The sequence below is a fragment of the Myotis brandtii genome, unplaced genomic scaffold (genome assembly GCF_000412655.1).
Source record: "Myotis brandtii unplaced genomic scaffold, ASM41265v1 scaffold146, whole genome shotgun sequence".
Taxonomy (NCBI): domain Eukaryota; kingdom Metazoa; phylum Chordata; class Mammalia; order Chiroptera; family Vespertilionidae; genus Myotis; species Myotis brandtii.
The window spans coordinates 246,179-265,456 of record NW_005355247.1 but is presented as its reverse complement, the minus strand read 5'-3'; the positions used below and the strand labels follow the sequence as shown (position 1 = coordinate 265,456).

At 43.3% G+C, this 19,278-nt stretch overlaps 1 protein-coding gene across 6 annotated transcripts in view; it reads right to left on the bottom strand.

The window, feature by feature from the left end:
* Window positions 1–760: 760 nt before the first annotated feature.
* Window positions 761–19,278, bottom strand: part of APP (amyloid beta (A4) precursor protein) — a 164,169-nt gene continuing 145,651 nt past the window's right edge. For all 6 annotated transcript variants that reach the window (XM_005861200.2, XM_005861201.2, XM_005861202.2 and 3 more), the window contains 3 exons: window positions 14,914–15,014; window positions 10,745–10,891; window positions 761–2,014 (listed from right to left, as the gene is read on the bottom strand). In XM_005861200.2, the coding sequence (XP_005861262.2) occupies window positions 1,913–2,014; window positions 10,745–10,891; window positions 14,914–15,014 (350 nt within the window). In that variant the 3' untranslated portion in view covers window positions 761–1,912. The remainder of the gene's footprint in view (window positions 2,015–10,744; window positions 10,892–14,913; window positions 15,015–19,278) is intronic.

The following is a 19,278-nucleotide window of genomic DNA, read 5'->3' as shown; positions in this document are numbered from 1 at the left end:
TTTCCTCTTAAGGCCTTCTTCTTTTTTGGCATCTTAAGGAGTTGTTCTTCCTGTTTTCTCCACTGTCTGATCACACACTCAGTGGGAGGAGGTCCAAATTGTGTCTCTGTGGCTCTGTATCCATGCTCTTTTGCATAGCTGATTATATTCAGCTTGAATTTTGCAGAGTAAGACAGTCACTTACTGATATTTATCTTTTTATTTTTTGACATCTTTATGGGCTCAGAACACTCTGGTCCCTCTTGCATCTGCGCACTCTCCACCTCCACCTCCAATTACAGCATCAGCTGACATCAGTAACAATAAGGCTCATGATTGGAGGAAGCCTGTTTGACAAAGTGTGGGCAGCTACGCACCCACCAGCTCTCTCCTCGGCTGACTTTCGTGTAGAAGATGCCTCTGGATTTTCAGTCTAATGATTTTAGAAAAAAATAGTCTTATACATGGACAAATACTGTATGTTATAAATACATACACATTCATGAAATGGGATTTTGTTAGAGCAGCCTGAACGGACTAAGACACAAACAAACTTGAGGACCAAGATATTGGCAGCAAAATGCTTTGGATCCAGTAAAATCTGAGTTAGGTGAATGAGGTATATTACTAGCACTAGGGATGCACACTGGCCCCAAATTTTCCATCTCAAACTTACAACTAAGACACAATAGGTGTGGATGCCCAATATTTGAGAACATTAGGCTTCTCACTCATCTTTAGGTGGTGGTTACCATGGAATCACTCACACCAGCACAATGGCGCTCCTCCAAGAATGTATTTATTTACATGAAAACACCGTTTTGTACAAATTGAAGACAAATCTTAAAGAAGGGGTTGTCCAGGCATGCCGTCCCCCGTCCCTGATTTTGCCCCTTCCCCTTTCCTCTTTTGGTATCACAGCTCGAATGTCCTAGACTGGTTAAAGGAAACAAACTAAATCTGCCTCTTTCCCCCCCACCTAAAATAACTCTCGATATTGAACGTCCACCGTCATTCTTCAAAGAAAACTCTTGCCCAGGGTTATTTTATTTAATTTATTTATGGAATACAGTGTAGAAAGCTATCATGGTCATAAGCAATGACTGTACAATCATCCTGCAGAAATTTTTTTTGGGGAGAATTCTTGGTAATGTGAGACCCGCAGAGCACTCCTGCTCCCCCCACCCCCACCCCCAAGAAAAGTGCTTACAAGGAACAGGGATTCTTTTCTTTATCAAAGATCCAAAGATACATGGACCAAGAAATTTTCAAATCTGAATGCCTAACGTGTGCACATAAAACAGGCACAAAGGAATCGACGGGTATCCTCGTAATTCCTATATCACAAATATAGCAGAAGCAGCAATCTGTACAGTAAAATGCAGTCATGGAAAAAAAAAAGGTCTCAAAATCATCTGGAATACTTAAAAACGCGTAACTTCAAAATGCATAGTGATCAGGAAAAGAATACTTAGGCAAAGAGAAGCAGCTACACTCCCACGTCCACATGAAGCATCCCTCATCGATTTCTTAAAGCGTATTTCAAGTAGGACTTAATTGGGTCACAAACCACAAGAATAATATACAACTGGCTAAGGGGCTACGCGATAAATAATCAGGAGAGTATCTAATCATGCATTAGTCTGATACGGCTAAAGTCTTTACAGTACACAAAACCCATTAAGAATGTGGTGGAGAGACCAAAAGGTAAAGAGAGAGAGAGAGAGAGAAGACATTACTGATCTGTGGATTAATTCAAGTTCAGGCATCTACTTGTGTTACAGCACAGCTGTCAAAAAGGTGGTCATGAGTAAAGAATAAAAATAAAACGGGAGGGTGTGTTGCTTTCCACAAGAGTCTGTAAATGAACACCGATGGGTGGTGAAGCAATGGTGTTTGCTGTCCCACGTCAGAGGCTGCTGCGGCGGCTGGTCTAGTTCTGCATCTGCTCGAAGAACTTGTACGTTGGGTTTTCATAGCCGTTCTGCTGCATCTTGGAGAGGTGGCGCTCCTCGGGGGTCACGGCGGCATCAACCTGGAAAGCGAGTGCGAGGAAAAGTGAGTGAAAAGAAGCATCAACCTTGAAAGCGTGCGCATGGAGAAGCCCAGATGGCCAAGGACACCCACTCTTTTCTTCTCTCTCTTCTGCACTTGGGCATCTGGAGCAGAACCCAGTGCCCACCAGTGACGCAGATGCTCCATCTAGCCACCAGGTGGCGCTTTAAACCTTGAAGTGTCCATTGGTTATTCTCTCAGCTCAACAGTAACAGGATACATCTAGTGTGGAAAATATATATTTTTTCCCCTTCTCTGTTGGCTCAATAAAAGACAAGAAAACCACGGTGGAAGGCTGCTTTCCTTGAAAGTGTGGTGGTAAACTAGGAAAACATCCAAGAGTATCGTGAAGAAATTCAGCAAAGGATACTGGGAGACACTCAAATCTAGACTGTGTATTTTTCTCAGGTTTAATTGGTCCCCATTTTTACCAAATTTAGTATGTGGAAGAGAGGTCTGAGAATTAATGTTAACTGAAATAAAAATGCATGTACATCAAAAGGGTTCTTGTTTGGCAGAGACAGGAAAAATTGAACAAGGACATGCTGTTCTAGATTATAGATTACCTTTTTTTTTTTGAAGTGAGCACTAAGATAGTGTATAAGTATGTCCAGCTAAAGGTTTAAAAATAGATCCTCTGTTGATATGGTGCTTTATCTCTAAGATTGGCCGGCAATTGTAAATGTGTTGTGTCTGTCCCCCCGCGCCCCCACTTTTCCCCAGGGTCACTGTCAGGACAGGGCTGGGGGGAAGCATGCCATGTACTCTCTGCACCCTGGACACGGTGTGTTCATCCCTATACGGGGGGAGTGCTGTTCAGGTGTCTAGTATATTGGCTGTACCTCTCACAGTGCACAGAAGAAAGGAAGTACTGAACTCTTTGCTGAATGAATTGAAGCTCAGTTTTGTAATTCTTTTTACAATTTCTCTTCTGTGAAAGCATTGCAAGATGAACAAAAGCAACACAAATTTAATCAGAACGAAGAAGCAGCATGTTTTCCAAAGAAAAAGTCAGGATGTAGTGTGCGGAAGATTTTTTTTTTCTCAAGGGCACCTTTTTATTCTGCACACGATGGAACTGGGGTCCCCACCTGATTTCCAGGAGGAGACGGCAGGCCTGTTCCCCCCTGCGGAGCGCGGCAAAGCGACACCCAGCTCCTCTGCGGGGTCCCCGCCGCAGACACAGCCAGTCTGGCCTGGTTCCGACCCCACGCTGCTGTCCCATCGCCACCCAATGAAGCAAAAAGCCCAGGGCACTGGTGTTGGCGCTAAGACACCGAGTCTAGGGATGGAGCTCGATAGGACACTGTGACTAGACCACACTGTCTGATGAATGCTTTAGCCTAAAGACTGGTGCAGCCACGATGGAAAAGAGTGTGGAGGCTCCTCAAGAAACTAAAAATAGAACTACCACATGATCCAGCAGCTCCACTTCCGGGTATTTATCTGGAGGAAATGAATTCACAAAGCCAAAAAGATATATGCACCCCCATGTTCACAGCAGCATTTCAATATCAATAGCCAAGACATGAAAACAATGAAATGAATGAATAACAAAATGAGGCGCATGCATGGACAAACACACACACACACACACACACACACTTATTCAACCATGAATAAGAAGGAAATCCTGCCACTTTCAGCAGCATGGACGGCCCTTGAGGGCATTATGCTAATTGAAATAAGTCAGATTGAGAAAGACAAAAACCGGGTGATATTAATTATATGTGGAATCTAAAACAACCCCAAACTCAGATACAGAGCACAGTTTGGTGGTTGCCAGAGGCAGGAGGTTGGAAGTGGGTGAAATGGGTGAAGGATACAAATTTCCAGTTATAAAATAAGTCAGTCATGGGATGTAATGTACAGCACGGTGACTGTAGTTAACAACGGAATTGGACATTTGAAAGTTGCTGAGAGAGTAGCAAGAAAAAAACCTGTAACTACCCGTATGAGGTGATGGATGTTGACTAAACTTATTGTGGCACTCTTTTCGCAATCTATACATGTACCAAGTCATCATGTTATGTACTAAAACCATTATGTTCTATGTCCATTAGGCCTCAGTAAAATTGAAAAAAAAATGTGTCAATATTCTCTGTCTTCCCCATGGTCTCAGTGTGACCTTCAGAGGACACTGTTCAAATGGATTCTCAGTGTCCCTGTCCTTGTGGGACTCAGCACAGATGTTTTCCCATCTGCGGCAGCGTGCTGTGCAAACTTGGGCATCTCTTTGCTCTGGGCTACCTCTGACCTAAAGTTTCAAAGAATGTTTAAAAAAAACACACACCACCTTGACCTGCCCAGCGCTGCCACATCTCCAAGTGTAGAGAAAAGCATCACGCTGCTTGACTGCTGAAATGTACAGCTGCACGTCCCCCAGGAGCCACGCCAGCCCTCGCACTGGCTGTCCACAGGCGTCCGCACTCATCAAGAGCAGAGAGCCCCTGGCAGTGCAATAGTTTATGTCCCCTTCCGAGTGCAGGAACGCGTTAGAGCCCTGCCAGGAATGCCAGGCCGCGGCCGCGTGCAGTCCAGGCATCTAACTCGCCTGCCTTCTCATGCCTCTCTTCTACTTGCTAATCCTCTACCCGGTGGCCAAGAGGGCTGACCTCAGAGGGCCCGGAAGCCACAGGAGAGAGGATTATCCTTACAGAGTGGCACCCGAGGAGTGAGGAGTGTGGGTTGTGGCTTTTTCACCCCCAACCCCTTGAAAGTGAAAAGGGAAATGCTGAGTCCCCATGTGCACGGATAAACCTACCACTAAAGGAGGAGCGTGGGGTGGGGGTGGGGGGAGCCTTCCTCTCCAGCAGGGCTCAGCGACCTGTCACTCATGGCTGAGTGGCACTGTGCGGGCCCTCATGGAAGGCCAGCCCACTGCGGCCCTGAGCAGACAGGGCTTCTGCACCAGCACATCAGTATTAGGCCCCTTGCCTGGCCGGTGTGGCTCAGTGGTTGAGCATCGATTGATCTATGAACCAGGAGGTCAGGGTTCGATTCCTGATCAGGACACATGCCTGGGTTGCAGGCTCAGTCCCCAGTAGGGGGCATGCAGGAGGCAGCTGATCAATGATTCTCATCATTGATGTTTTTATCCCTTTCTCCTTCTCCCTTTCTCTCTCTGAAATAAAATATATATATTTAGAAAACACTAGGTCCCTTAAAGCAGAGAAGGAGCGATAGAACAATGACATCAGGGACAGAAGCCCCATCCGCCCACCAGCCAGGGACAGCCATTGCTAGCTGAGATGATACCACACACACACAAACTCTGAACATTCCCTCTGGCTTTCTGGTTAGAGGGCAGCAGTGATATGTGCCGTCTCCGTGTGGCTCTGGGTGGGGTGTGGGTCTTCCTGAGACCCCGGGGCCTGACGGCACCGAAGCGTGGCTTCAGCTGGCGTCTGGGTGGGGTGTGGGTCTTCCTGAGACCCCGGGGCCCTGACAGCACCGAAGCCTGGCTTCAGCTGGCGGCACCCCTTGGAGGGCTGAGCCCAAGCAGCCCATCCGCCTTGTCCTCACATGGCCTCGGGGAGACCTTCTGAGAACTCTCCCTTCTCCTTTCTTCCTGAACTTGACTTTTTGGAGCCACTTGTCCCTTCACTGCATCCAGGGCATCTGTAGCTCAACCATCAGGCCTCGAGATAAATTCTACTCGGGTCCCTCAGTTTCTAGCTCTCCCGTGTCTCCAGGGTAGCAGGGTAGGTATCATAAGCCAGGGAACATCACTTTTAATTTTATTCTGGATAGCCCCCAGCAGGGGGAGTGTTGATGGGGGTCCCTTTAATGCAGAGCACTGAGTTAGGCCAAAATCAGAATCCGGATCCCTACAATTTTCCACCTCAGGTCATCCAGGCGGATAATGGGAGGAGGACGAGATCAACTAAAATGTAGGGAATAACAACAGAGTGTAAGACCATCAAAGGAGCCAGTAAAATTAAAGCAAAGGAAAGAGCAACCGAGTCTTGAAGCCTCCGTTTCTCTCTCCCAGTGACCTCCTGGAGTTGATTTCCTGTCCAACTGTGTACACGTTCCTTTTCTTAATTACAATCCCCTCTCTCGGGAAGTAGTTCAGTCATGTTTAATGCCTCCATGGAGCAGTTCTTCAGGCTCTGGAACCTGTGCTACGCATTTCACCATCATTTTTGATGTTTTCCTCGAACCTTCCAATTTCTCTTCTGGCTGCTGGCTTCAAGAACGTGCGGACTCTGAGTCCACCCTCACTTTCCTTACATTTGCGTCCCATTTCACCTGACCACTCTGTCCAACTTCTCTACTAGTGGCTGTTAAGTACCCCATCCTGGGTCAACTTCTTGCCAGGAAAAAGGACCCCTAAGGACACAGTATTTTTCTAGTGTTACCAGTTTGGTGGCACATTCATCAGAGAAAGTCATACACCATAACCCCACAAAAAGCTAAGTAAGCTACTCTCTTCCTATTTAGATAATCCTTGAGATGACTGGGGTGTGAGGAGACGTCTGGTGTTCCAGTTATCAGATCCGTGAAAGGAAAATGTTTTCCACCCTGTAATCAAGAATTTATGCTCCCCTCCCCTAATTTTTAAAGAATTGAAATATATTTGACATAGGACATTATATAAATCTAAGCTGTTCACGTTAACTTGATACATGTACATGCTGAAATATGATTGCCACTGTGGCAATAATTAGTGCCTCTATCATCTTAGAGAATGATGTTTTCTTTTTAGTGGTTGGAATAATTAAATTCTACTCTTTGCAAATTTGATGATTACAATATTGTCTATATTCACTATACTGTGCATTAGATCTCCAGGGCTTTTTTACTACTCCTTACAAATCTGTACCCTCCAACAGTATCTGTCCTAGTCGTTCACAGGTCGACGCTCAACCACTGAGCCACGCCAGCTGGTCTGTCCCCGACCCCCACTAAAGGCAAGGTCTCCATTCAGGAGGAGGAGTGGAAAAAGCTACGATATATATTTTCAAGTATCCACCGTCAATGGATATCTGTGTAGAAAAGTCCCACCGCTGGCTAGTAAACAGAACCAGGGGTCAGCGGGCTTTGTAGGACCGATTCAAGCAGGAGTCACAGTGGATAATTCAGCTGGAGCCAGGCTCTGCAGCCACCAAGGAAGGGGGTCCGATGGGGAAGCAGTGTAACGGAGGGCCATGGTGTCACTGCTTGAGGCACAAATAAAGCACACTCCTCTCCTTGGGAGACCGTGGTTAATGGCTCACAGAATGACTCTCTGGCCTTATGGCTAAGCAAATCATTAAATCAATGTTTACTGCTTATCCGTTAACAACTAAAGCTAGCAACTGCTCATTTCCAGCTGGGAACAGCTCTATTAATAACAATACCAGGCTCGTTTTCATTTCCCATTTCCATCATCGTCTGTCGGAATCTTTCACTCTAAGAATGAGAGATGCCCTGGAGACCAAGGCCTTCGTCATGGTTTCTTCATGCACCGATGGTGTGAAGTACAATTGTACTGTCCCCACAGGCTCCAGCCAGTCCAACTGCAACTACTTATCTACTCATTTTTGTTCTTAGTGAAGTAGGATCAGTCCCTAATGAAGCAGGTTACTCAGAGCTGGACATGAACTTGTTTCCGGGTACTCGAGTGTGAGAGCCTGCTGAGACGGACGGGGAGCGTTTGTAGGAGAATCACTTCCCTTGAGGGTAGACTCAATGGGCCAGGTGAGACAGCCGAGGTGCCCAGGTGGGCTGCAGCTCTTTGCCCAAGTTCTACCACCCCAGCCAGCCTATAACCTTCTTAAGCGCGGGGATGGTGGACACACCTTGGATGAAGTTGTGGTCCAACAGGGCTTTACACAGCTCAGCACGGAGCTTGACAAAGCGCTTCTTCAGAAACACAAAACGAGGTGGGATATTCACTCTAGAGAGGTTTCCAGTTGCTCTCAAGAAGCTAGCAAGATGAATATCAAAAGAAGAGCTGCATAACCACCCTTTTTTTTTTTTAGAATCTGTGTTGAAGTGTCAACTTCTCTGATATTTCAAATCCAAGGAGATGTTCCTTGGGAACCAAAAGAAACATTTCACTTAGGCAGCTATCAAGTAGACTTAAGAAATACTTAAGATGATTCTTCTATGTCTGACTCAGTCAGGAAAATTTAACACTCAGGTTCCCAGCCTCCTATCTAGAAAGCCTGTTTCCCTGGGTCTGGGTAGGGCCAGGGGTGTGTCCTTTCAAATAAGTCCCTGGTCAGTCCCTGGCACAACCATGGCAGACAGCCTCTGCGCCAGCCCCCTCCTCTGCCCAGCATCCTTAGCTCTGATAAGGGCTGAACTGTACCCCCCAAACCCATACATTAAAGTCCTAACTCCCGGTACCTCACAATCTGATTATATTAGGGGCAGGGTCTTTAAAGAGGTAATTAAGGTTAAATGAGATCATTAGGGTAAAACCTAGTCCAGTAATACTGGTGTCCTTACAAGAAGAGGAGGTCAGGACGCAGACACACACAGAGGGAAGAGGTGAAGGTGGAGACGAGCCATCTACGAGACCTCGATCTGAGATGTCCAGCCTCCAGCTCATGAGAAAGTAAATTTCTGTTGTTGGAGCCCTCAGTCTGTGGCTTCGCTATGGCAGCCCGAGCAAACCAACACAGCAGGTCCCCAAACCATGCTGTCTCCTTATAAAGTGGATGAGATGCCATAGAAACTTGACTTTTGTTTATATCAATTAGCCTATTGGTAAAATTGGTTTTGTTATATGTCGTTTACACTATCGATGCATTAAGAGAGGACTTACTGTATGTGGCCTCTGGCATCAAAGACAGAAGCTGCCTCTTGGATCGATTTATTAGGCCAAGGCAATTAAAACACAATTACATTAGATCAATTTAAAAAGGCTTTTGAATTATTCAAGTATGAACAAACTTTTATTTACCCAGACCAGGAATTAAAATGATAAACAAAACTGTTTTGAGTACAAAATGAGATAAACCAATGCTAGTAATAATGTATCTTATACTGTTTCATAGGACACAAGCTCAGAAATCATAAGAAAAGAGCAATACCCCAATTTGATGATACCGTCACTGCTGATTTTAGGTGCTCTCCCTCTAGTTTGCCAATCATTCAATTCTTTTACATTTTGCTACCCGCTCCCTGGATTCATTCATTCATCTATCTGCTCTTTAGCACATCCGTACTTGTATGTACAGAGGAAATAAGACTCAAAACCAATTTTCATCAGTAGCTACTATAAATGAGTAGCCTGGAGATGTTAGGGGCTGAACACAGTGAGGTGTCTGGCTTTGCCACAAATTTAATATATTTAAACTGCTCCTGCTCCCCCATAATCAAGAATGGTTTGGAGCATGTTTCCTTGGGTTTGGTGAGAAATTTAACGCACTGGGATCTATCTGGACATTTCTCTGAAGGAAAAGCCAATGGAGAGGAGGTGGGCAAATGCATACTTTGACCTTGGCCCTACTTAGCTTGATATTGAGCAAACACTTCTGTCTGGGTCTCTTTTCTCATCTACAAAATGAGAAGCTCAGTTTGATTCATCACTGAGATCTCTTTCGGCTCTAAAAATTTGACACTTCTCAAGATGGATTAATTCGCTGTCTCGAATTGTTTTCTAAGAAATTATATGCACCATGTGTCCTCCCCCCCCCAACTGTATTTGAAAAGCATAAAAAGAACTTATTTGTAAATTTTATTTCTCAATACTTTGTGTCATGGGTTTCAGAAGTCATACTTGAATCTTGCAGCTTACTCCAGTTTGTTGGTGTAACCCACTACCTTCTGTGCTGTGCACAGCATGTCAGTCACAGACTGGCCTGTGGGGAGAAACAGTCTCAAGGACATGACTGTGCAGTGACCGTGACTGTCACTGGTGGGTCTTCTCTCCTGTACATCTGCACTAAATGGCTCAAAACTAGGCTATTTCAGGTGAAAGTGCAGGGTTGCAGGCTGAACATCTTGAATAACCATGTATGTTCTGCTCAGCTGTCTGGTATGACATGATTTAAAAAATGTACATATATTTCTATTGATTTCAGAGAGGAAGGGAGAGGGAGAGAGAGATAGGAACATCAATGAGAGAGAATCATTGATTGGCTGCCTCCTGCACGCCCCACACTGGGGATCGAGCCCGCAACCTGGGCATGTGCCCTGACCGGGAATCGAACCATGACCTCCTGGTTCACAGGTCGACACTCAACTACTGAGCCATGCCAGCTGGGCATTACATAATTTTTTTGCAAAACTTTAAAGGTAAGACTCTTTACTGAAAATTATTATTTACTATTACCTGGTTTTAGTTAGAGGTCAGACTATTTAAGAAACAAACAAAAAAGTCTGGGAATAAATGTGTTTAGATTTGGGGGGAGGGGGAAGCAGTCTTGCACTTCCTTTATTCAATTTTAAGTTCTGCCACTTTTTTTCTTTCTTTTAATGTTAGAGGAGATCACAATTTTTTGAGACAGGCGTTATGATTAATAGTTTGCTATTTCAATACGAATGATGAGAAGTTGATGTAGCAGCACACAACCTCAATGCCTCAATAGTTCTTATTTCGGAATGAATAAAAACCAAAGCCAGAAAAGAGCTGCAACTTGAGAGCTCTATGCAGGGATATAGATTTTTTTCAAAGAGAAATACTTGGACGATCCTTAGTCTAATGCCAAGTGAAAACATCTCCTTGCAGTCTCTAATTCCCACTTGCAAACACGCAGCCCCGTTTACTTACCTCCACCACACCATGATGGATGGATGTGTACTGTTTCTTCTTCAGCATCACCAAGGTGATGACAATCACTGTTGCTATGACAACACCGCCCACCATGAGTCCAATGATTGCTCCTTTGTTGGAACCCACATCTTCTGCAAAGAACACCTTGAAAAACAAATCAAGAAAATGTTGTAACCGCACAAGACATTTGATGAGGTATATGGACAGTTTTAGAATATTCACTAGCTAGCTCATGCTGTAAGTTTGAATGGCTGGTCCCACCATTTTTTGGTGCGTGCTTGAAACAAAAAAATCACACATTCTGCTTACTAAGAATGACATTTATAGTCTACAGAACGATGGACAACGGGTGGCTTCCCAGGTCTAGCAAGTCTACTTTCACCCCACCTGTCCCCAGAGAAGCAAAACACAAGACAAGGGATGTGGAAACCCTTTGGCAGGTGGAACATTCACTGAGAGGTGAGACAGCAGCTTGGCTCTATCAAAAGCCGAATAGTTATGAGTCATGATTATAAAAGGAGGTCAGCATTTTCCTAGTCACAGCAGGTTTAAACGGGGAGACCTGATGCATGACAACTACGCCTTAGGTGCTTTTCAAACCCGCAGATGCCCTAATTTCTCTAGCACAGCGATTTTCAACTGGTGTGCCAGGGCACACTGTGGGCCCCCCAAATTTTAAAACACACAGTACCTGATTAGTCAGGGGCACTGACCTCTTTCCCCTTAGATTGTCAAGTAAAAAAATGACAACATCACTGTTGCTATGACAACACCGCCCACCATGAGTCCAATGATTGCTCCTTTGTTGGAACCCACATCTTCTGCAAAGAACACCTTGAAAAACAAATCAAGAAAATGTTGTAACCGCACAAGACATTTGATGAGGTATATGGACAGTTTTAGAATATTCACTAGCTAGCTCATGCTGTAAGTTTGAATGGCTGGTCCCACCATTTTTTGGTGCATGCTTGAAACAAAAAAATCACACATTCTGCTTACTAAGAATGACATTTATAGTCTACAGAACGATGGACAACGGGTGGCTTCCCAGGTCTAGCAAGTCTACTTTCACCCCACCTGTCCCCAGAGAAGCAAAACACAAGACAAGGGATGTGGAAACCCTTTGGCAGGTGGAACATTCACTGAGAGGTGAGACAGCAGCTTGGCTCTATCAAAAGCCGAATAGTTATGAGTCATGATTATAAAAGGAGGTCAGCATTTTCCTAGTCACAGCAGGTTTAAACGGGGAGACCTGATGCATGACAACTACGCCTTAGGTGCTTTTCAAACCCGCAGATGCCCTAATTTCTCTAGCACAGCGATTTTCAACTGGTGTGCCAGGGCACACTGTGGGCCCCCCAAACTTTAAAACACACAGTACCTGATTAGTCAGGGCACTGACCTCTTTCCCCTTAGATTGTCAAGTAAAAAAATGACAACAGCCAACACAACAATAACTGTCCAGTGTGAAGGGTCAAATTATACCTGTTTTTTTGGTCAGATCGGCAAAAAATATAACATATATTTTGGTGTGCTGCATAATTTTCATCGTTTATGTGCGCTATGAGATGAAAAAGGTTGAAAATCATCACTTTAGAGGAACATCAATATACAGGAATAAGCATTCCCACACAAAGGAGTTAAACAGAAGAAAAAGGACATATTGTTACCCACTTTTAGCTGCGATAATTCAATAGGACACTAATTAACCTTGTTTTAAAAGACAGTTATTTCAAAGGGAAGTAATATGCAAGAATTTTAATAGTCACAATAACTCATACTTTCTTACTACGTTGTCTCCAGGAACCCAACTAAAATTGTTGCTGTTTAGTTGGATTAAATATAGAAAGAATTTGGAGGTCATTGTGAAGAAGAAATTTATTCAGTATGATAAACTTATTGTACTACACTCCTTCCTACTGTTTATAAAGCAGGCCATTCTTTCTCAAATTTAACTACTTGAATGGAATTTTAAGAACAAACTGCAACTTGTATCATCTTGTTGCATGATGATCTCATGCCAGGTCATTAGCCTAACGACTACGAAACATATTTCACATTTGTTATAAAATTTAATGAAAATAGTTCCCTACATATTGTTTTCATTTCATCTCAAGGGCAGTAAAATGACCGATTTTCATAATGAAAACCAACAGTCTAGCAATCTAAAGAGGCAAGATAATATACAGCCAATTTCTATGAGTTTTACTCATGGTCTATTTGCAACAAAATTAGCAGCTGCTCATAAATATTCCACCGTCCTCAAGAATTTGCTTGCTCAACATTATTGATAAAAAGCAAATCATTAATTAGCTAGTGATACAAGTATGAAGTCATCAGGAATAAAGGCATGTCTGGACATCTTCCTGCATCTTTAAGAAAATACTGTAATTTTGTAATATTCATCGCACTAATTACAGTGCATTATCTTATCAAGGAGCTCAGTAGAGGGAGCTGATTCTCCTAATTGCCGCCGCCGCCATTCGTCTCTGTCGCGTTATAGGAGTCAGAGTCGGTGTAATTGCAGAGACCGACTTTTATGACACGGGCACCAGAAAAGGCAAGTCCGCACATTAATCTCCAGCTCTGAGCCCCACCGGCTCCGACTCTTCAGCAGCTCCCCCAGTTTTTCTTTTAACCTCTTTAGCATCAGCCAGATGAAGAATGCCCCCGATTGTAGAATAACTATACTGATTAACTTGCCAATGAAAAACACGCTCCAAAAAGCTAAATGTCCTTTTACCACCCCCCCGCCCCGCCCCCAAATTATGGGAGTTAAAATGCAAATCTGAATCTCAAGTCAGTTTCTGATGTGTTCCAATTATTTAGAGTGAAAAGTTGAGGCATAAACAATACACTAAAGGCATTTCTTTGGGAGTTTAATAGTTGGATTTATAAATTTTATTCGTGAATATTGGAAAGAGATTTCCACTTGGGAAAAAAAAAACACCAAAAAAAAAAAAAATTAAAAAACCACACACATCAACTAAAACAAAAATAAGTGCCTGAGATGAGAACTTCTAATATTATTATTGTTATGATAATTTTATTATCATTTCTTGTTCACCACTGAATGTGTAATGCAATTTTCTCCTTTATTAATTTAACCCCCCTACTATGTTTACTGATAAGATGAAAGGAAAGCTAGCATAATGCAGGATTTATCTGAAGCTTTTCGTAAGGGATTCTACATGACTAGAGCTGCCTGCCAAGGAAATGGCTGCTTTTTGATTTACTCTAATTCCAATATTTGAGGGGGAGAGGGTGTGATTTTAGTCTGAAAAGGAAGCTGCCGTTTTTCCTTTTCCAGTCTGTAACCAACAGCACCCCTGGGAACAGTCTGCAGTCGGCTCACCTCCACAGAGACACCAAGATCCTATCCCAAATCCTACCCCTGCAGGAGAACTTAGAACAGCAGTTCTCAACCTGTGGGTTGCGACCCCTTCACAGGGGTCACCTAAGACCATCGGAAAACACATATATAATTATATAATTACATATTGTTTTTGTGATTAATCACTATGCTTTAATTATGTTCAATTTGTAACAATGCAAAGCATACCTGCATATCAGATATCTACATTACAATTCATAACAGTAGCAACATTACAGTTATGAAGTAGCAACGAAAGTAATTTTATGGTTGGGGGTCACCACAACATGAGGAACTGTATTAAAGGGTTGCGGCATTAGGAAGGTTGAGAACCACTGACTTAGAACGAGGGAGTTGGGAGCAACGAAGAAGCAAAATAGAGACAGTCGAACAAACAGGCACTTAGGTGAGCGAACAGCCAGAATAAAAAGTGTTGCTGATGCCACGCAGTGTTTGCACGTGTTTGAGATTTTGATGCTTCAAATCAATCTATTATAAACCTATTTTCTTAAAAAAAAACAACAAACCCACCAGAATGCGAGTTGATTAGAATGGCTGCTATAGTAGACGTGAATTCTACCTTAAGCCCGGCATGGGCTTAACTGCCTTCAGACACAAAGAAAGAACTACCGCATAAAGAACCTCTCTCTCTTTTCTTCACGTATTTGTGACGATCCTAGAAGCAGGAGTTTTACTGGTGTTTTAAATCTTTTTCTTAACTGGATCGATGAACAAGAGCTGATATGTCATTTGGCGAGACAGAGGGGAGGAAGAGGCCAATTATTCTACGCACCAGTTTTTGATGATGAACTTCGTATCCCGAGTCGTGGCGGAACTCCGCGTCCATCTTCACCTCAGAGATCTCTTCCGTCTTGATATTGGTCAGCCCCGAACCTGCATGGCACCATAAGCGTTACACCGTAATTAAAGCACGCAGACAGCCCATTCATTTTCTCTATGAACAGTAACGCTACAACACGGAGGCCACCGGAACCCTTTCTAGGCCCGAAGTTGGATGAAATGAATGACTTTTTTTCAAGAAAAATGGCACCCTATATATACATCCTTAACCACCACCTATTTTAAACAAAACATTTTTTTTTAAAGATTAAAGAAATCTGAAGTTAAAGCTTTTACTACCTTTAAGCAGATAATATATATGTATTTTTTTAAATGGGGAAAAAACAGAGCTAAACGCTAGCTGGGGGTTGCAAGGTTTGCTCCTAGAATATGCTGGCTTGTTTTAGGGGCTTATCGGTTGGCGTATTGCATGTCTTTTTTACATGTGCCCACAGTCCTTCAGAAAAAAATAACAAAAGCCTTTAAAAATGAACGTTAATTACCTGGTAGAACAAAACTGCTACTTTGAGGCTTTGTTCTGCTACCAATAAATTATGTCCCTGTATCTATGCAGTGAGGCCTTGTAAAAATCGTACCATTTATTTAGTTAAGTGATTTAGTTAGCGATACAGAGTGTAATTGGCTCACGGGCTGAATAAAGAGCTGCCGTACATAATCTTTGAAAATGCTCCTTTGCGACTGACTTCCTTCTCTACAAATTGCTATGACTCTTCCACCGAGGTTTGCTCCTAGAATATGCTGGCTTGTTTTAGGGGCTTATCGGTTGGCGTATTGCATGTCTTTTTTACATGTGCCCACAATCCTTCAGAAAAAAATAACAAAAGCCTTTAAAAATGAACGTTAATTACCTGGTAGAACAAAACTGCTACTTTGAGGCTTTGTTCCGCTACCAATAAATTATGTCCCTGTATCTATGCAGGGAGGCCTTGTAAAAATCTTATCATTTATTTAGTTAAGTGATTTAGTTAACGATACAGAGTGTAATTGGCTCACGGGCTGAATAAAGAGCTGCCGTACATAATCTTTGAAAATGCTCCTTTGCGACTGACTTCCTTCTCTACAAATTGCTATGACTCTTCCACCGGTGATCACAATGTATTTCAGTTTTCAAATAATAATAATTTGAAGCTTAAAAACAAAAATGCAGTCATTTTTTAAAACAAAAAGAGGCAAGTACAAAGCATGAGTTTCTACACTGTAGTATTTCAATATCCAAAGTCAGGATTTTAGGATGAGAAGGGCTTTTAAAATCATGTCCCCTCGGGTGTTCCCAGCCCAGGGCTAACTCCCAGCTCCCACCTGAACAGAGGGCGAATATATCCGTTTGCTTCTGTTTTTAGACAGAACGGCCTTTCTTACATGACCCCCAAATCTGTTTGTTGTAAGTTCTTTGTTCAGCACATGACAAGCCCAACCCTGCCTTCTGCATTACAGCCTTGAGCAGATCAGATGCCCATGGAGAGCCAATGGGTCCTGCTGATTCTCCTCTTACTCGGGCTACACATTCCCGGTTCCTTCAGCTCCCCTGGGACCGAGGCTCTTGCTCCGAGTTTAGTCTCTCTTACCACCTTGTCTAAAAGGCCTGTGAAACTCGTCACACACCTCGCTGGAACAGAAAAGCACAGTGTCCCAGCATCTGACGCTCTGGCCTAGCAGCACAGCCAATGAAGGCACACAGGATAACTAACTGGACCAGAGCTCTGGAACCCACGCGGGTTATGACCAATCACCACCCATTTCTTGTCCAGTTGCTCACAGTTTCCATTTAACAGGCTGTCCGAACAGACTCAAGATCGATCTCAATCTACAGCCAGCTTGTAGATGGTAACGCTCCCGTCTTTCCCTTCTGCTTGTCGGAACTACATTTTCTTATTCCTACCTTCCCAGGTCTTCTCCTGCTCCCCAGACTCCACAAGGATCATGGAGAACAGCTCTGTGAATTCACGCTCAGGTTCTCTTAGCCTGCAATTTGTCTGGGTCATAATGATTTGAACTTGGGTGGAGATGGGCGACAGTGTTAAAATAGATCCAGCCGAAACCGGTTTGGCTCAGTGGATAGAGCGTCGGCCTGCGGACTGAAGGGTCCCAGGTTCGATTCCGGTCAAGGGCATGTATCTGGGTTGCGGGCACACCCCCAGTAGGAGATGTGCAGGAGGCAGCTGATCGATGTTTCTCTCTCATCGATGTTTCTAACTCTCTCTCTCTCTCCCTTCCTCTCTGTAAAAAATCAATAAAATATATTAAAAAAAAAAATAGATCCAAAAATCTGGCGGCACTCCTCTCTTTGACTTGCTTCTAATGAATAAAATATGGCGACAGTGATGGTGGGCGACTTCTGAGGCTAGGTCGTAAAAGACATTGCAGCTTCCTTTTTATTCTTTCTCTTGGTCTGGGGAAAGCCAGCCACCATGTTGTGAGGACATGCAAGCAGCCCTATAAAAAGGTTCACCTGGTGGGGTACTGTGGTCTCCTGTCCATAGTCATGTGGGGGAGCTATCCTGGAAATAGACCCACCAGTCCCAGTCACGCGTCAATCCTCAGATGACTGCAGCGCTGGCCGACGTCACCCATGCAACCCCATGAGAGACCCTGAGCCAGAAGCACCAGCTGAACCCTGCTTAATATCCTGAGCATTACAGGAATTGTAAGAAACTCAATGCTTGTTGTTTTAAGTGGCTAAGTCATGGGGCTATTTGTTACACAGCAGTAGATAACTAATACAAGGGGCTAGTGGCTCTCTATTCTTATTTATTTTCTTGCTTTAAAATTATTAGCACTTTCTCCTAAGTTTCACCTCATTTGGCCTTAATATTTCTGATACTAATTTTTATTGGGCTGTGACACAAACACTCTTTTATTCTTACTGGCTGTATATTTTTATCTTTCCACAAGCACTTTTAAATCTGAGATCTTTGTAGAACCACAGGGATTTCTTTACACCTCATCCTTTTTTTTCTGTCACGAGGGTATAGCAATGAAATAGTTAATACTATACTTCTGAGATTTTTAGAAAAGTCTTTTGAATGGTTTTTTTTCTTTTAGATCTGTGAGACCAAATAAATTACATCAAAAAATAAGTAAAAAAAAAATGTGCTCCTCACTCAAAAATTTAAAAGCCCATATTATTTCTCAAAGGATACCAAGAATACTTTTGATGGTAAAAAAAAAATTCAATTTCATGTATCAAGTCAGAACAACAGATAATCATAGCTCAATAGTTTAATAGAGTTTCAGCCCAAAGAGCTCTTGCTAGTTCATTTTTGCACAGCATTTATAATATCATCATTCAGTGAAAAGACTTTCTGTACATCAAGCAAATCTCACTAAGAGGGGAGAAAAGTTAATAAGCTTGCACATAGGAAATATCAATGACAATACGTTGACACCGCGTGTAATAAAACATGATGGGCAGAGTTCAATCAATCGCAGGGAGCTCTGTTTACAGGCTCACCAGATGCAGCGTCTGGGGTGTGCTGATTGCATTTTATGCCCCGGTGTGCCTCCAGTTTTCTAAGTCCTGGCCAGTGAGGAGAGTCTGTGTGCATTTGAGGGACAAGAGACGCACAGCCCTCATGACGCCTCTCACGTGGTGTGGGTCAAGGACCTGGTTCCTTTTATTAGGACCGGAGAAGGGTGGTAATAAATTACAGTGGAAAGGCTCTCTTTCCGCCCCTGTGAAGAGGCTGCTAATGTATTTTTCTTCTTTATTCTGGTCAAATGGTGTAATTTGTCCTCCGGAGTCTATTTTTTGCTGGAAATAAGCCACAGGGAGTAGCTGTAATGGCCACTAGGCTCAAAAATCACCACTGTGCTCACTACCTGACTCTACATTCCAGGTACAGTGCCCTGGTGGTTCAGATGTGAAAGTCAAGGAGAAGTCATTTTCCTCAGCTGTGATTCTACAAAAACCCTTTACTACTTGTTTCAGAGTGATAACAGTGACTACTCAAACACAATGGCATGATATGACAATCCCGGGCGAGGATTTCTAAGTTTGGAAAATCTAAAGATATAATTTGGCGCCTTAGACTCAAGCATGTAGTCTTATCAAGTGTGGTGATGGAAGAACCAAAACTAATGCTACAAAACATGGGGAGAAATTGGTCCAAACGCTCAACAGACTCACTACAAGTATAAAATATAGCACACCTATGTCATTATGCATATCCAGCAAATACCACTATTCATAAGCATGCCTTCACTAGAATCTTCCTCACGTCTTCTCTGAGCATCCTTTCCAACCCATGACCTTCTTCTACTGGGGGAACCCAAGCCTTACGTTGTATAAGAAAGGCAG